Source organism: Cynocephalus volans, chromosome 6, assembly GCF_027409185.1.
Source record: "Cynocephalus volans isolate mCynVol1 chromosome 6, mCynVol1.pri, whole genome shotgun sequence".
NCBI classification, from domain to species: Eukaryota; Metazoa; Chordata; class Mammalia; order Dermoptera; family Cynocephalidae; genus Cynocephalus; species Cynocephalus volans.
The window spans coordinates 79848163-79863670 of record NC_084465.1 but is presented as its reverse complement, the minus strand read 5'-3'; the positions used below and the strand labels follow the sequence as shown (position 1 = coordinate 79863670).

The following is a 15508-nucleotide window of genomic DNA, read 5'->3' as shown; positions in this document are numbered from 1 at the left end:
CAGCTTAATTATCATTAACTTATCCAATCAGCAATTCGTTCAATAAATATTAAGCTTCTGTTACCTCCCAGGAGCTGGGCATACAATCCAAACCAAAACAAGCAAGGCCCCCGCTCTCATGGACTTTACATTCCAGGGACCTAATACGACAGTGCTCTGGCGCTGCAAATATTTCACAATATTTTCATGATCAACACCACAGTTTACAAGGACAGCACTAAATAAGGGAACAATATGCTTCAGGCCTGGAATTCTTCAACTCTCACTGTACTTCTGTGTAAAGGCTTTAAAGGCTGTGCTGCCATTAGCTGTGCAATCTTACCCAAGTCATTTGACATTCTAACCCCGTTTCCTCCTCTGTAAAAGGGAAATGGCAATAGTTCGATTCTGCTGGGGATTAAATGAGATAATGTGTGTCGATTGTTCAGTAATATTAGTATTGCTTTGGCTCTGTGGTTCCAAAACGTGCCTGCCGTTAAAATCACCCGAGTCTTTAAAAACACTTCAAAGCCCAGGCCACACCCCAGACCAATTAAATTCCAGTCTCTAAGGGTGGAACACAGGCACCAGGAGCCCTCCCCAGCTGGTTCTATTTGTGCAGACAAGTATGGGAAGCACCGCAGTTTGGATTATTGATGTCTCATAACAATTGCCAGTCCACCTGTCTCTACCCGAGGTGGAATCAGGAAACCTCGGGAGCCTAATGAAATTCAGATCATCTAGGTGCACCCCCCCCCTCCTATCCTGTGCCTTGAATCCAAAGCTCTTTCAGATATCTTAAAGGGGGAGGGGTGGGACGGACTGAGTGGTGACTTCTACATACGCACAATTAAGAGCAAGGGACCCTTAGGGATGTAGGAGTGCCGCCACTTCCACCTGCGGCGACTGCTGGGCCTGCCCAGCGAGAAACGAAGAGCAGGGAAGTCGGCCCTCCCGGGGCGCTGGGCTCTGGTGCAGAGGCCGCAGCCGCGCCGCAAGGGACGATCGACAAGCTTAGCTGCGGCCGCGGTGGCCGGGATCTGCCTCCGAGGGCCGGCAACAGCTGGGCCCGGGCGGCTCGGGGGGCGCTTCTGCCTGTCCGCGGGCTCTGCGACCCTCCCGCCCCTCCCCGGCGACCCCGGGCCAAGGGCAGGAGCAGCGGCGGGGCGTTTCGGACCGGGGCGAGCAGGGCCCGCCGCGCCGCCCGCCGCCATGGAGCCCGGGCCGGCCGAGCCTGGGCCTTGCCTGAGCGGCCCGAGCGGCGCGGACCAGGCGGCCGGAGCCGAGCCCGGGCGCCGCGCGCTGGCTGTGGCGGCCGTGCTGCCGGCAGGGGGGTGCGGGGAGAGGATGGGCGTCCCCACCCCGAAGCAGTTCTGCCCCATCCTGGAGAGGCCGCTCATCAGCTACACCCTGCAGGCCCTGGAGAGGTAATGCGGCGCCGGGCGCGCCCCGCGGTCCCCGAGGCCCCCCGCCCTGCCCGCGTGGGGCAACTCGGCCACACCTGCCCTGCTCGGCCGCTGGCGCCTTCACCTCTGGGGACTGCTGGGCCGAGTTCCCGGGCTGGTAGTCAAACTTGAGCTCTGTTCCCGCCAGCCTTTCAGAGGTGGCAGGTCCGGCCTTTTAACAGTCGGGCACGGAAGCTGGAGCTGCCCCACCGGGCCCTTTACGTGCCCGAACAGATAACGTGGTGAGCAGAGCCCGGCATGTGGAGATGGGTTCTTGAGCGCGTAGGTTGGGACAAAGGGACATTTAGTTCCAACGGTGGCCCCCATGGGGCCGAGTGAGAAGTTGTTCATTCAAGGAGCCCCTGTCTCGGGGCTGTCTCCGCAAGAGCGTGCACTGTGTTGCACTTGAAGCCCCCTAGTTTCCAGGGTTTTTGCTCATGCACAGTGGCAGAGCACCTTCCGTGAGACACACTGCCCGAATTACTAGGAGCTGAGCGTGGAGAGAGGAGCAGAATGTAATCCAACGGTGGAAGCCGATTTAAGCCTGATATTGAGGCCAATACACACTCTGTCAGCTTAGAAAAGATACTGAAACAGTTGGAGAAATGGAGGGAGAGGGAACGGGGGTGAGGAGGACTACGGGAGTAGTAGTGAGGTGAAAAGGCGGGGTACGCTATTTTCATTTTCCTTTGTTTTTAGCACCGAGTAAGGTGCTGGTGGGGTTGGAAGCAGCGCGATCACAAAGGTCTATGCAGTTTTACCAAAGTGTTTAAACCTCTTTTTGAAGCCAGTGGGGAGCTGTAATAGTATATTAAACCTTGGATTGAAGTGAACTGTGCATTTCAGGATATGAGAAGATGGCTTCCTTTAGAATACATGGCCTTTGCTGGAGGCTTTGAAGACCATGCTAGTGAGGTTCTTGTCCAAGGACAGTAGAATGTTATCCGGAAAAGAGCCCCCACACACCCCACACACACTTCAGAAGCTATAGGGCCCAAGTTGTTTCTCATATGGTTACTTTTCTTTCTGAATATTGGCATTTGGAAAATGGAAGTGTAAAGAACCATAATCACCCTTGATTTATGTAATCAAGCTAGTGATTACATCTGAAATTCGTACAGACTTAAACAATTCCAGTTGCTAACGCTCTTCTGGCTTCTTCCATTTCCAAACTGTGTAGTAGGGGAAGGGTGCCTGAAACCATCCTATGAATCACTAAGATAAGTTATTCTAGTGCCATAAACATTGTGACAACATAGCTCATATATGTAGCTAATCCTATGGGACACAATGGATCTTGGCCAGCAGGATCTTTGTCTACTTGGTAATTAATTAGATGTCATTTTTACATCTAATTTCCCATGAGAAAAACAAGACAAAAGCTTTTGTATTTCCATTTCTGCATCTTTGAAGGCAGCCTTCAATAGGTCACACATGAAAAAAAAAAACCAAAAAACTTTTAAAGTAAAAGAATGTTTGGAAAGGACTTGCTTATGGAAAATAAGGCAAAAGTATACTTGTTTTCCATTTTTATTTGATAACAGCAATCATAAAATCTTAACTAATAACAGTAGTAACTAATCAAAATCTCCATTTGGAAATACGTCATGGCTCATTTTTGTCTCTACCAATATCTGAAGAATTTATGGAACTTATGGAATTATATATTGGATATACCCAGAAAATTCTTGGAAACTTTGAATTACAGGGATGTGTGGAGATGCGTCTTGGCTATTTGCCAAATGACAGCCCTTATCTCTTTCTATGGGTAAAAAGATGGGCCCCACAGACTTCTGATAGTTTTCCTAGAGGGTGGAGGAAAAAATCTTCAGTCATTTCATCCCAAAAGATAAATTATGCAAGTTAAAATAAGGAAAGAAAATGGAAGCATACAATGTCTTATAAAACTCTTTTGCCCAGTGGAAAGATTATGCGCGCTTACTATTTATTAAAGAGAAAGCACAGCTCTCAATGTCCCAAATGAGAAAAGAAGTAATTGGATGTCACTGCTGTCAGTTATCTAGGTTAAACTGAGAAGGTGTCGGTTCTCCTTGCCCTTTTAGAGGGATGAGTATGTAATGCCTAGAATTTGACTTCAAAAGTCATTTGCCCCTCATAAGGATTTTCCTTGCTCAGGCTTTTGCTATCTCACTAATAGAGAGTTGAGAAGTGAGTAATCTTTGAGTTTTAGTTATTATTTCTCGCCTAAGAAATTAAAAGATACTTGTTGAAGAAATAACTCTGATGGGTTGATTTTTGTTTTTGGGAATTTTGAGCCAACATAAAAAAAAATTAATAGGGCCTAGAAAACAGAAGCAGGTAACCCCTGAATTATGGCCTCAAATTCCAAAATTGGGATAAGGAAGTGTAAAGAAACATGATCAATCTTGCTTCTAGTTAAACATTGCCATTTTAATGTGTTTATTTCCACTCCTTCATTTACCCACCTAAAAGAACTAAAAATCTAATTAACTTGTTTTCTTTATTTTGGTTTTTTTACTTTTCAAGCATGTCATATATTAAAGTAGCCATTCTTTTATCAAGGAATTGGAGGAGGTATTGAAAGAAAATCCATTTCATGAACCGACTGGGACTTCATCATTTGTCTATTTGTTTTCTTTTTGGACAAATTGGAGAAATATGTGTTTTTCTAGTTTAGCCAAGTTCAACTTTGCTCTGCTGAAATTGCTTGGAAAACCAATTATCAGATTAAATGAGATTCAGAAATATCTTAGAACCCTCCAGTACCTAAGACATGTTGGGTAAAGGCTCTATCTGGAGAAAGGGAGGCTCAAAGTTTAAGTACAGTCTATCAAAATTATGTTGTGTGGATATATTTGTATGTTACAATTTGCCATCATGTATATATGTATAAACATATGTATAAGTACACATATATGTGTTAATATATGCTCATATACTATATTTTTAGGATTATACAGCTGATAGATTTGTGCATTATGGGATAACTAGAAGGCTCAAATATAACAACTAATTTCTAGGTTGTACTGGAACAAGGTCCTTTCAGAAGTTGATTAAAAGTGGTGTTTCTAGGATTTTGAAAGTTATATTTTGGCCTTTTAAGGGAATTGAAATATAAATTATTAAAATCCAGGTTACGACTTAAAGAGAACTTTGGTTTTCTCACTTTACTAACAAGGAGCTGATATCAGGAGTATTGATCCCTTACATAACTATTACCAGAGAAATCATGTGACAGTGTTATTATTGGTAGAGGCATAAAGCTCTGACAATTAAACTCAACTCACTCACAATTGATTAACTTGTATTTAAATCATACTTTAAAAATGTATTCTGTGGATCTGAAGTAAGAGTTAAAAATCCCTGCCAGTAATCTTTATCTTTTTATCACTGATTTTAACTTTATTTTATTAAAATTTTTTTTCAAGAAAATGTAATTTTATTAATATTACTTTTTATATTCTAGGATGTTGTTGCGGAGCCGTTGGGAGGGAGTGGGGAGAAAGGGGAAGGAAATGTGATGGAAGAAGGAGGAAGGAAGAGGGGTGGAATTGAGGTGGGATTGTGGCCCCCCCCTCATTCCTACAGGGGAGACTGGGGGGCTTCCAGCCTCGGTTCCCCACCACCCCAGGTCAGGAGAGCCCAGGGAGCTTCCTGTGACCCTGGCGGTAATCTAATTTGTGGTTAAAAATGTTGAAGGAAAGTGTCATTGAGGCGGGTTGATAAACATGGAATAGTGGAAAATAGACTAAAATGACAACTACAAAAGAAGTAAGAGAGGCAAACTTTGGCTATCCTTATTCAGATTCATGGGGGTGGTGGGCTGGGTCAGGGCGGGAGTTCCAATGATGATAGAAGGGCAAAAGCTCTGGCGGGGCTTTCCCCATAGTTTGAGGTTTCTCAAGCTCTCTTCAGAAGAGGACCCTGCTTATGGTAATTTTTTCCTTCATGTGGTATTATGTTCACCAAAAATCTTAATTTAACTTGGCTTCCCATATAAATCTTCTTCAGGAAGACACTGTGCCATCCCACTGATTAAAAAGCATTCCAGACCTTGTGGTAGTAATATTAGTATATCATTGTATATTAATATATTGGCTTTGTAATTCATGTTTCGGTCACTTTTTAGTTTGGTTAGTGTGAGTTCTCCTTGAGTCTGAGAACTCTAGGTGAATTTTTTGGGGAAAAAAAAGTTTTATACATATGTGTGTGTTTGTTATGGAAACTTGATCTTGTGTTTGAGATGGGATTGCTTTGTTATTGCTTGGAAGATCAATGGAGGTCCATGTTTAGTTATTGTTCAGTACTCCATGGTGTGTTTTTCAATGTATTAACTTATAGCTTATTTGATTTTCTTACTGTAGTATGCTTTTCTTCAATTTTTGTTTTCTTGTATACTTTAAAAATTGTTCTACTATATTTCAGGAGACCTCTGCAAATTGTTGAACAAACTAGACTAGAAATAAATGCATAAATGTTGGTCCAAATGAATAACTTTGATCACGAGAATTAAGCTGAGATGGAGTAGGGAAGACAGGAAAAACATTTAGATGGTATAATTGACAGGTCTTTTGACAGTGATTGGGCTTAGGGATTCAAAGAGAAAGGTGTTTAGAATGTTTTTCGTTGAGTGATTGGTCAGATAGATGAATTTGACAAATTTTTTTTTGTCTTAAGTTTTCATTAATAGAAGGGTCAAGTCTTAGTTAAGGGAAGGAATAGGGCTACTGTATTTTGTACAAGTCAGATGATTAGAGATTTGTGTTGAGTTCCCCAAGGCTCTCATGGGACTCTTTCAAGACAGGTGATAAGACCAAGACATGCAGGCTGAGGCATGACAACTGGAGGCCTTCATGGGCCATGGTAAGGAAATTTGATCTTGCGAAGGCAGTCAAGAGCCAGTCCCTTCACGCCAATTCAATATTTTGCTGCTAAAACATCAAGGTGCGTTGGAGAGACGGAAATCTACAAGTTATGGCCACAATACAGTCCTGAGGACAAATTTCCATGAAGGCTGCCATGGCAGTGAGCAGCAGCTGCCACTGTTCCTTTAAGGCCAAACTTCTGCAGCCTGGATGAGAGTTCCTTAGAGGTGCTAACACGGCCTGATTTTCCCATCTGTTTTTTAAAGCACATATTTAAATGTTCTGTTCTCAACTGATCTTATTAAACTGTCGGAGCAGAGTGCTCCCGTAAGTAATATTTATGTAATTCCAGGAGAAAATAACTTCTGAGATATATTTCTTCCTCAAAATGTAGGTGTAATGGAACTTGGGGCTAGGTTTGTATTTGCCTGTGGAATGTGCTAGGAAGGAAATACTTAAGAGAACTTGATAGAATCAGACTGCTGGGGGTTTGGTGTGGACTTGCCTTCCTTTAAGAGGTATACTAGATCCCTTTATTCGGCAAATATTTATTCAGTAGGCACTGTGTGAGGTATGTAAGGTCTTTTTCAATGCCGTGATTTTATGTTACTAAAATTTAATACTGTAAAAAGCTTTTAATTCTATAACTAGAAAAGAATGTGAATACATCCTTTGAAATACAAACAGTACTTATAAAGGCTTGCAAATACTGGGTGTATACTTGGTTGCTGAACAAAATGACATAAACCTGTGATGTCTTAAGAGTGGTCCAAAACAGTGTTTTCCAAACTTTTTTTGGTGAAACGTTATAAGAATTACATTTTGCATCATGTCTCAGTGACAAGCACATACTTACACACTTGCACCATTTGAATGAAAATTTCACAAAACAACCTATTGCTATTATGTGCTAAACATTCTAATTTTTCTATTCTATTAATTTTTGTTTCATTTCTCCAACAATGTTGGTCTAAACTTACTAAACTGATTTGATGACTAATGAAATTTACTAAACTGATTCGATGACTAATAGAACCTGAAATCTGCAGTTTGAGAAATACTGGTTTAAAACAGTATTTACTATTTAGAGACTCATATAATTTGAAATAGTTTAAGGTCACATGTATATCTGTATGTAACCATTTATGTCTAGTTTGCTTTCTGTTTGGAATATAGAGAATTACTTTTTAGCTATTTTAAAGCAATTTAGTAAAATTGGGAGTTAATTCATTAATTCATTGAACAGATATTTGAATGACTACTTTGTGTTGAGCAATGTCCCATCATCTTTCTCTCTGTAAATTCTTCTATACTGTATTTTAACATTTAATTCAATGTAATTTTTCATAAAAAAAAAGCAACACAATCTTGTTAAAAGTTGCTTTTAACCAATTTTTCTGTTGGAAAGTACTATGAAAAATAAGAGGTGAGTAGCTTAGGGGACAAAGTTAATCTCTTGCCTTACAGAAAGAATCCTGCCACTGATTTGGCTGAATATGTGCTTATAACTCCTTCCTTATTAAAAAAAAAAAAGTTAATGTGATGTCACATTAGTAAATAATTGAAATATATTTGATTACTTTTAATATTTTTTTAATAAATTTAAGAGCAGTTTCTATGCCTAATTGTTCAAGCATTCTCTTCTCTATTTATTTACTTAATAGATATTTGACATTTAGTTTGAGGTCAGGATTTCTGTCAGTCTTTGTTCATTATTGTATCACCAGTGTCTAGCATAGTGCCTAGCAAATGCTACACGCTTATTTGATGTTCATTGAATGACTAAATGAATGCATGAATAAAGGAATGCCTACTTCTTCAGTTAAAAGAAATTATAAGAAACTTGACTATTTTTGACTGCAAAAGCAGCAGTGTCATGGTTCAACCTTAATAACATAAAGGAAGTTCTGGAGATATAGTCTAGAATGATCTTCTCTCTCCTGGATTTTACACCTTTCCAATCAGAGACTGTGTTAGTGCATTTACAGAGGTTAAAGGAGTGAGCTCCAAAGTTAGACTTGGGGTCATGGCCTAGTTCCTTATTTCCTAGCTGTGTGATCAGGGGCAGGTCATCGCCTGTGTGTTCTCATATGTAAAACTGAGGTGATGATAATTTACCTCATTGAGCTGATGTGGATATTAAGAGAGAGATTCTAAACAACATGCTCTACACAGTGCATGGAAGCCAGCAAACATTCCATACTTAGCTGTTGTTTCTGCTATTAATATTACTGAAGGTTTGGGATGTACCAAGTTCTGGAGTGTAGTCCCTGCTTTCCATGAGTTGGCAGCCTAGTGAGGAAGACAGAAAATTATAGAGTGTAGTGGAGGCTTAATAAGACTCTGAGACAAGAGTATTCTGACACCCTAGAGCCGGGATGCAGCACCCAGAAGGGCAGTCACGGAAAGCTTCCTGGAGGGGACCCACTTCTGAACTGAGAGTTGAAGAGCAAGTAGGACTCAGACAGGAGGGGGTGTGGATGGGGGGACAGTGTTGAGGGACAAAGAAAGCAGCATGTGTGAAGACCTGGGTGTGAGAGAGAATGCAGTGCCCCCCCTACAGGGAGCAGCTTGTGATGAGAGCGGGAGGGGCATGGAAAAGTCCCAGTGACGCATGTGGAGACGAGGCGGAGGAGGTCAGGTCTTGCAGGGCCTTGCTAAGAGCCAGCAGGGGATGGTCTCAGATTTGTGCTTGAGAAAGGCCACCCGGAAGTGGTGAGAATGGATTGTGCTGAGATAAGAGGAGGAGGAGGAGACACATAAGAGGCTGGTGCAGTAAATCAAGGGAGAAATGATCATGTGGGTCATAAGCTGTGGCAGTGGAACCAGAACCTTGGGAAACCCCACTTTTAGGAGGTACTGAGGAAGTGTCACTTGGCAGTTGCTACGGGCTTTAAGAACAGTATGAATTCTAAACTGTAAGTACAGTGTAAGTTCTACAGTTGTTAAATTTGCGGTGAAAGGTGTAGGGAATGGGCTACAAAACAAAGAACAACCCATGCTTAGTTTTATTTTAGAATCCCTTCTATTGCCTGTACAGATGATCACAGACTGTTCTTTGGCATTCTGTAATATTGCATTGTTTTTATTTTTGTGATTGAAATCCTCCCAAGGTGTCTAATAAAACATAAAAGTCGTCTTGGCCATCTAGGAAATTTAGGACATAGAAATCAGAATTAAGAGTCAAATATCTGGAAACAAAGAAAACAATCAACAAAATCACACTGTGTGGGGAAGGCTACTTTTGTTCTTTGTTTTTTATTTTTTGATAGCTAGCCAGAGTAATGAAGGGAGCTTCCTTTTTTTTTTTTTGTTTTTTTTTGAGACTATGCTGTGTTGTAAGATGTTGCACTGGTCCTGGTAGATGAGACAGACCACGATCATTTATTCATTCAGCAAATATTTACTGAGCACCTACTAGTAATTAGGTGTAAGGCAATGGGCAAAGCAGATATTGTCTCTGCTATTATGGAGCCTACATTCTACAAGATGAAATAAAATGGAATGTTGTATTATCTTGATGAAAAATGGTAAAAATGTTTTTTTTCCTGTTTCAAGTCCTTTTTAGAATAAGATGGTAGTTCAGAAAAAAAATATATGTATATATTCAGATATATTTCTGTTCCCTCCCTCTCCATATAAGAGAGAGAGTATGGCGGTATTATTGTGAAGATTACATGAGTAAAAATATGTAAAATGCTTAAGACGTAGTAAGTGCTTAATTTATGCTAGTTCTTTTATATTACGTAATACTTGATTTGTTTTGCCACTCCTTTTTACTCATGTAGATAATTACCTCTGAATCATCTCTTATCCCATATACAAGCTCCATATGGTAGCCAGGCTACCGCCATTGCATCACCCAGACTACAGCAGCAGCCCCCTACCTGCTCTCTCTGTATTGTCTCCCTTTACCCAATTCATTCTCCACCTTGTAGCCAGAGTAAAATTTATGTTCTTGTGCTAGTTTCCTATATCTTCTGTAAAAACAATCACAAACTAAGTGGCTTAGAACCATATGTTATTTTACCATTTTGGAGGTCAGAAGTTTGAAGTTAGTGTCACTGGGATACAACAAGGTGTTGGATCAAGGTGTTGGCAGGGCTGTGTTCCTTTTGGAGGTTCTAGGGATATTTGTTTCCTTGCCTTTTTCCAAATTCTGGAGGCTGTTTGCATTCCTGGACTTGTGGCCACACATCACGCTGACCTGTCATCACATCATCTTTGACTCTCCTGCCTCCTTCTCTCATTTATATGGACCCTTATGATTATGTGTGACTCACCCAGATGATTCAGGACGATTCCCATCTCAAAATAATCAATTTAATCATGTCTGTAAAGTTCTTTTTGCCATGGAAATAAAAACATTCACAGGTTTCAGTAATTAGGAAGTGGACATCTTTCAGTGGCCATTATCCTGCTTGCCAAAATGTTGCTTTAACTCCCACAGATCTGTCACCTCTTTTCCCCTGGGTGACAGAGCTGCCAAAAATTACTCAAAGGCCATCTCTTCTGAGCAGTGAAAAGCCCCGAAAAGGGGTTAATCTCCCTGAACCTTCAAGGTAGAGGCGTTCCTTCCATTTGGGAAATTAACCACGAATTGGAGTTCTCTTCCTGCATTTATTCTCCAGACCAGGAAGTTACAAGAAGAGAACACAGGTGGGGTTTTTTCCAAGTACAGTTTAAAAAGTTTAACAATAGAAGCTGGTAACATTCAGTAAGACAAGCAAGGTGACATTCTATAATGCAATTAAGTCAATCCACTAACAAAAGCTTGATTTTAGCAAACATTCTCTTCTTACAGCAATTTCCCAGTGTCTTTACAGATCAGTCAGTAACCTGTCTGTCTTTGAGGCAGGAACCTTGCTGTGTTACAATTCTTTATCTTACAACAGAGATTCAATAGCCTGAGGAAAATTTCCTGTCCTTTGTAAGGTCAATATTTGAAACTGCAAGGCTTTGGAAAACCAGGACCTGTGAAGTACATTTGCTTTATGCATACTCCACACCAAAACTCCGATTAGGTCATAGAACTGTGTCTGGAACACAGGAGAATATTCTTTAATTTTTTTTTTTTTTTTTTTTTTTTTTAGTGTGATTGCAATCACCTGCTTAAAGCTTTTCTTTCACTGGCCTATAGTTTTTATGATTAAAGGTTAAAACCCTTAGGAGGTGGCCTAGCCCTTGCCTAGGCCTCCAGCCTCTTCATGGGCTCTTCTCTTCTCTTGCTCAGGAAACTCCTGCTCTGCTCCCTCGCAGTCCCTGAGGACCTTGCCAGGGCCTCTGTTTGGACAAGCCTTCCGTCCCCAAGCCCCTTTGTTTGCTTATCTGCCACCCACCATTGGATCTCTGTGCAGATCCCTCTCCCTTAGGGAATGTCCTCATACTGGTCAGGTGCTCCACTTACATACTGTCCTGGACCCTGGACTTCTTCATTGCACTTGGTTACAGCTTGCAACTGTTGATCATTTTTATTTGTTTCCTGTCTGACTGTAAGCTCTGTGAAGGCAGTGACTGCCTATTTCTATTGTATCCTCAATGCTGTTTGTTTATTTGGTGCTCAATACATATTTATTAAAGGAATGGACTTAAATTAAAAAGGCAGTGTACCTATGAAATAGCTCTTGGTTTTGTTCACCAGTGTAGTATTGTAGCCACAGGCAGAGTGGGGTTTTGGATTGCACAAAGGCTTTGTTTGATAACAGAAGGTAGGAGATTGTTAATTACCGAGTATAGCAACCTAATATTAATTTTAATTTTTCAGTAAAAAATAAAAGAAAGTAGAAAGTAATTTTCATTATACATTAATTTTCAGGCTCCTCTTACATCTCTTTAAAAATGTTTGAGACTTCACTGTCCTAGCATGAACATATAGGATCTCCCAGACTATGAATTCCATTAAAATTTTTACATGATCTTTATTCAGAGTTGATGTCATGGGTGAGAGGCAGTTTTCCTGGTTTGGGCCTGTTGGCTATGGAATATTGACTCTACAGTGAAATTCACCTCCATTAGCATGTATGTACAAGAGAAGTTTGCCAGACTTCAGTGCAGTAGATACTTGGTAGTATAGACTATCTGCAGTCCAGTATGTCAGTAGTTTCTTAAGAAAATGTTTCCAAACAGAAAAAACATTGCTTTATATTTTGTATGTGACTCAGTAGATCAATTCCTTTAATATTTCATTAAATTGTGAGCTTTTCCATTTAACTTAAACCTTATTTATACAAACTTAATTATCATGGTTTCCCCCATTTAAGCTACATATTTCACCTTGATGTAGGCAAGGTTTGTGTCAGAGCAGTTTTCTAGCTTTGTTGGTATTCAGATGGTTGGCTGCCAACTCTATATACTTCATGGAAGACACAGTCAACTTTTGGAATTCAAAAGTGCTTTGAATTATTCTTATCCCATTGAGGAAAACATATTTTGGGGAAAAAAGTTTAAAAGCTTATTTCTCTTATTGTCTATTCTCTCATACATCTAGTGATATTCTAATTGTTTGAATTTGACTTAAGTAAAAAACTGATATATCTGATATAGTCCTGTATACTATACTCTATAAATGTGCTATACCATGTAAGATACTCTTTGTATAATGTGAAACACCATCTATATCTGTCTATGATGTGAAATGCTTACTCATTCTTTTTCATCAATCTCTTTACTGGACTTAACTAAATCACTTCTGTGCTTGTATTATTAACTTTCAGTTTTTAATCTCCCTATGTAGATGTACTAATACTAGTAATTCAATTTTCTGTTATTAATTTCAGTTGTCTTAAAATTAATTTATATGAAATGTATACATCCTTTCCTTTTAGAGTATGTTGGATAAAGGACATTGTGGTGGTGGTAACTGGAGGAAACATGGAAGCCATGAAAAATATTATTGAGAAGTACCAGCATAAACACATCTCACTAGTAGAAGCTGGAGTGACCCGCCACAGGTCAATTTTCAATGGACTAAAAGCACTGGCGGGGGATCAGCCTGACTCTGCACTCTGTAAGCCAGAAGTAGTGATCATCCATGATGCTGTGAGACCGTTTGTTGAAGAAGAGATCCTCCTTAATGTTGTCACAGCTGCTAAGGAGCATGGGGTAAGTATTTTTACTTCTGAGAATGGATAAAATGGCAAACACTGTAGTGTGCTTCATTTGTTGAATGAATGTCAAATTATTTAAAATGGGCATGATGATCTAAAGATGTTATGGTAATTTGTTTTAGGAACTTTATAGTATTAGTGGTGACACTGTTCTGGAACTTTTGATATAGTCATTTATCATCATAATGAAGTATGAGCTATTTGGGGAAGAATGTAGTAATAATGTCATTAGAGTGTAGACATGAATGGAACTTTAATGAATGAAATTAAGTATGAAGTTATACAAAAAATGCCTGAGAAATCTCTCAAGTGTAGGATATATATAATTAACAAAAATCTGGTTCAGAAGTGGTTTTTTCCTAGTACAAACAGCCATGTAAGGTTTTCACACCCCTTAAAGTGAATCATCTTGAGATGACAGAATTCTGTTTCCATTTTTATTTCACCAAAATAAACACGGGATCACAAAATAATTATTGTAGTCTCTAGAATGTATTTGTTTTTTCCATCTATTACCAGTCAAAATTCTATAAATATGGTTATGGATACTAAACTTGTTTATAGTCTAAATTTGAAACTTTGGTGAAAAAAATGTGTTGCACAAAGAGGGCATAATAGAAATAGGCTGTGAAATTGTACAGGCCTAGGCCCAAATCTCAAGTTTTGTAATTATTAGTGGTGTAGTGTTTAAAATTTTCTCAACCTTTCTGAGCCCATTTTCTTTATCTGTAAAAATATAGATATTAATACTTATCTTGCAAGGTTGTTTTTAGGATTGGAAATTATGTTAACAGAGTGCCGAGGGCTTAAAGTGGTATTATTTTAAGATGAATGATAACATCTATGTAACAGTTTTCTCCCATACTTGTAGCCGAACAGGAAGAGTCAAACCTTCCTAGCCATTTGGGTGGCCAAGAAATAGAAAAATACCTGTTTAGGAAGGATAGTCTGTGACTTCTCTTTAACTATTATTGTGTATTTGAATTGTCATAGTTAGGAAAGTTTTCCCTAATTTCATCTCTTCTCCCTGCAAAACAAATTAATTTTATTTTAAATTTAAAACTTTATAAGAGTTCCATAGGTCAAATGAAATATTTCGATTTTTCCTTGAACATATCTTCTCAGTGGTATTTGAGGTGGTGAAAATTGTGGTCCAGGAACTGTTAGTGACCACAGAATTTTCTCATGGCTCTAGTGCTTCCCCTGTGACTCCCTACTTTTCTCCAAGTGGATCAATAGTGGTAGAGGCAATGTGATCACTTTCAAGGATGGTGTGAAGAAATAAAGGAACAAAGGATTTATAATCTTTAGGAGTTTGAGTAAATTTTACACATTTGATAAAGTTCTTTGGGATGACTATATGATTTGGATAGTTAGAAATTTCAGTGTATACCATATTACTCATAAAATTGTTTGTTTTCCTGTGTTACCTTTTGCAAAAATATCAAACTCACTGTAATAATCACACATTTGGTGTTTTTTATTACTGAGTGTTATATTAGAGTGTATTTCTTAGAGATGGTCTACAACTAATGATTCGTTTGGTAGTATAACTGAAAAGGCAAGAGGCCTTTATCTTGTTTGAATTAATATGTTAAGGATATCGTTTTACATGATAATATGCTTTGAATTAAAGCACATTAAAATGTATAGCAGTTACTTTTTTGTTGCAGATTTATGGGAATTCCTGTCACTCTTATTTTCTTAATTGTTAATCAGAATATAATTTGTAAGATTCAGTCACCTTATGCATTATGTATCTTAAGCAAATTATATTTTTATAAAATCTGTGAAACTATCTGATTTAAGAAGCTGGTTCAGAACCAAAACTTTACAACTTATTTTGAAGTAAACTTCAGAGATGTGGTTTCTTTCAGGAACACTGCCTTATTTTTGTTGGTATTAAAGGATACTTTTCAAAAAAGGGTAAAAATCATGAGGCGCATGTATATGGCCATACCTGTTAAAGATTTTTCTTAATTTATTAATGAAGGAACCAGAGAGATGTTACAACTGGTTCAAAACTGGATTTAGAGAGACACACATTTATATGGAGCAAAAAGGAATGTTGAAATGGATTAAAAAAACACAAAACTGGCTTTTCCATGGGTGAGTCAACTGAACCTCCACT

The 15508-nt window shown here is 39.2% G+C and overlaps 1 protein-coding gene across 4 annotated transcripts in view; it reads left to right on the top strand.

Moving 5' to 3' along the window:
- Nucleotides 1-1191: 1191 nt before the first annotated feature.
- Nucleotides 1192-15508, top strand: part of CRPPA (CDP-L-ribitol pyrophosphorylase A) — a 364955-nt gene continuing 350638 nt past the window's right edge. For 3 of the 4 annotated variants that reach the window (XR_010023849.1, XM_063099545.1, XM_063099546.1), the window contains exons 1-2: nucleotides 1192-1406; nucleotides 13096-13372. Coding sequence is in view for 3 of the 4 variants with exons in the window: in XM_063099545.1 (XP_062955615.1) it covers nucleotides 1192-1406; nucleotides 13096-13372 (492 nt within the window). In the remaining variant the exon portion in view is untranslated. Of the gene's footprint in view, nucleotides 1407-1586; nucleotides 1667-13095; nucleotides 13373-15508 lie in introns of those variants that run through there. The other variant, XM_063099548.1, reaches the window with a different exon arrangement.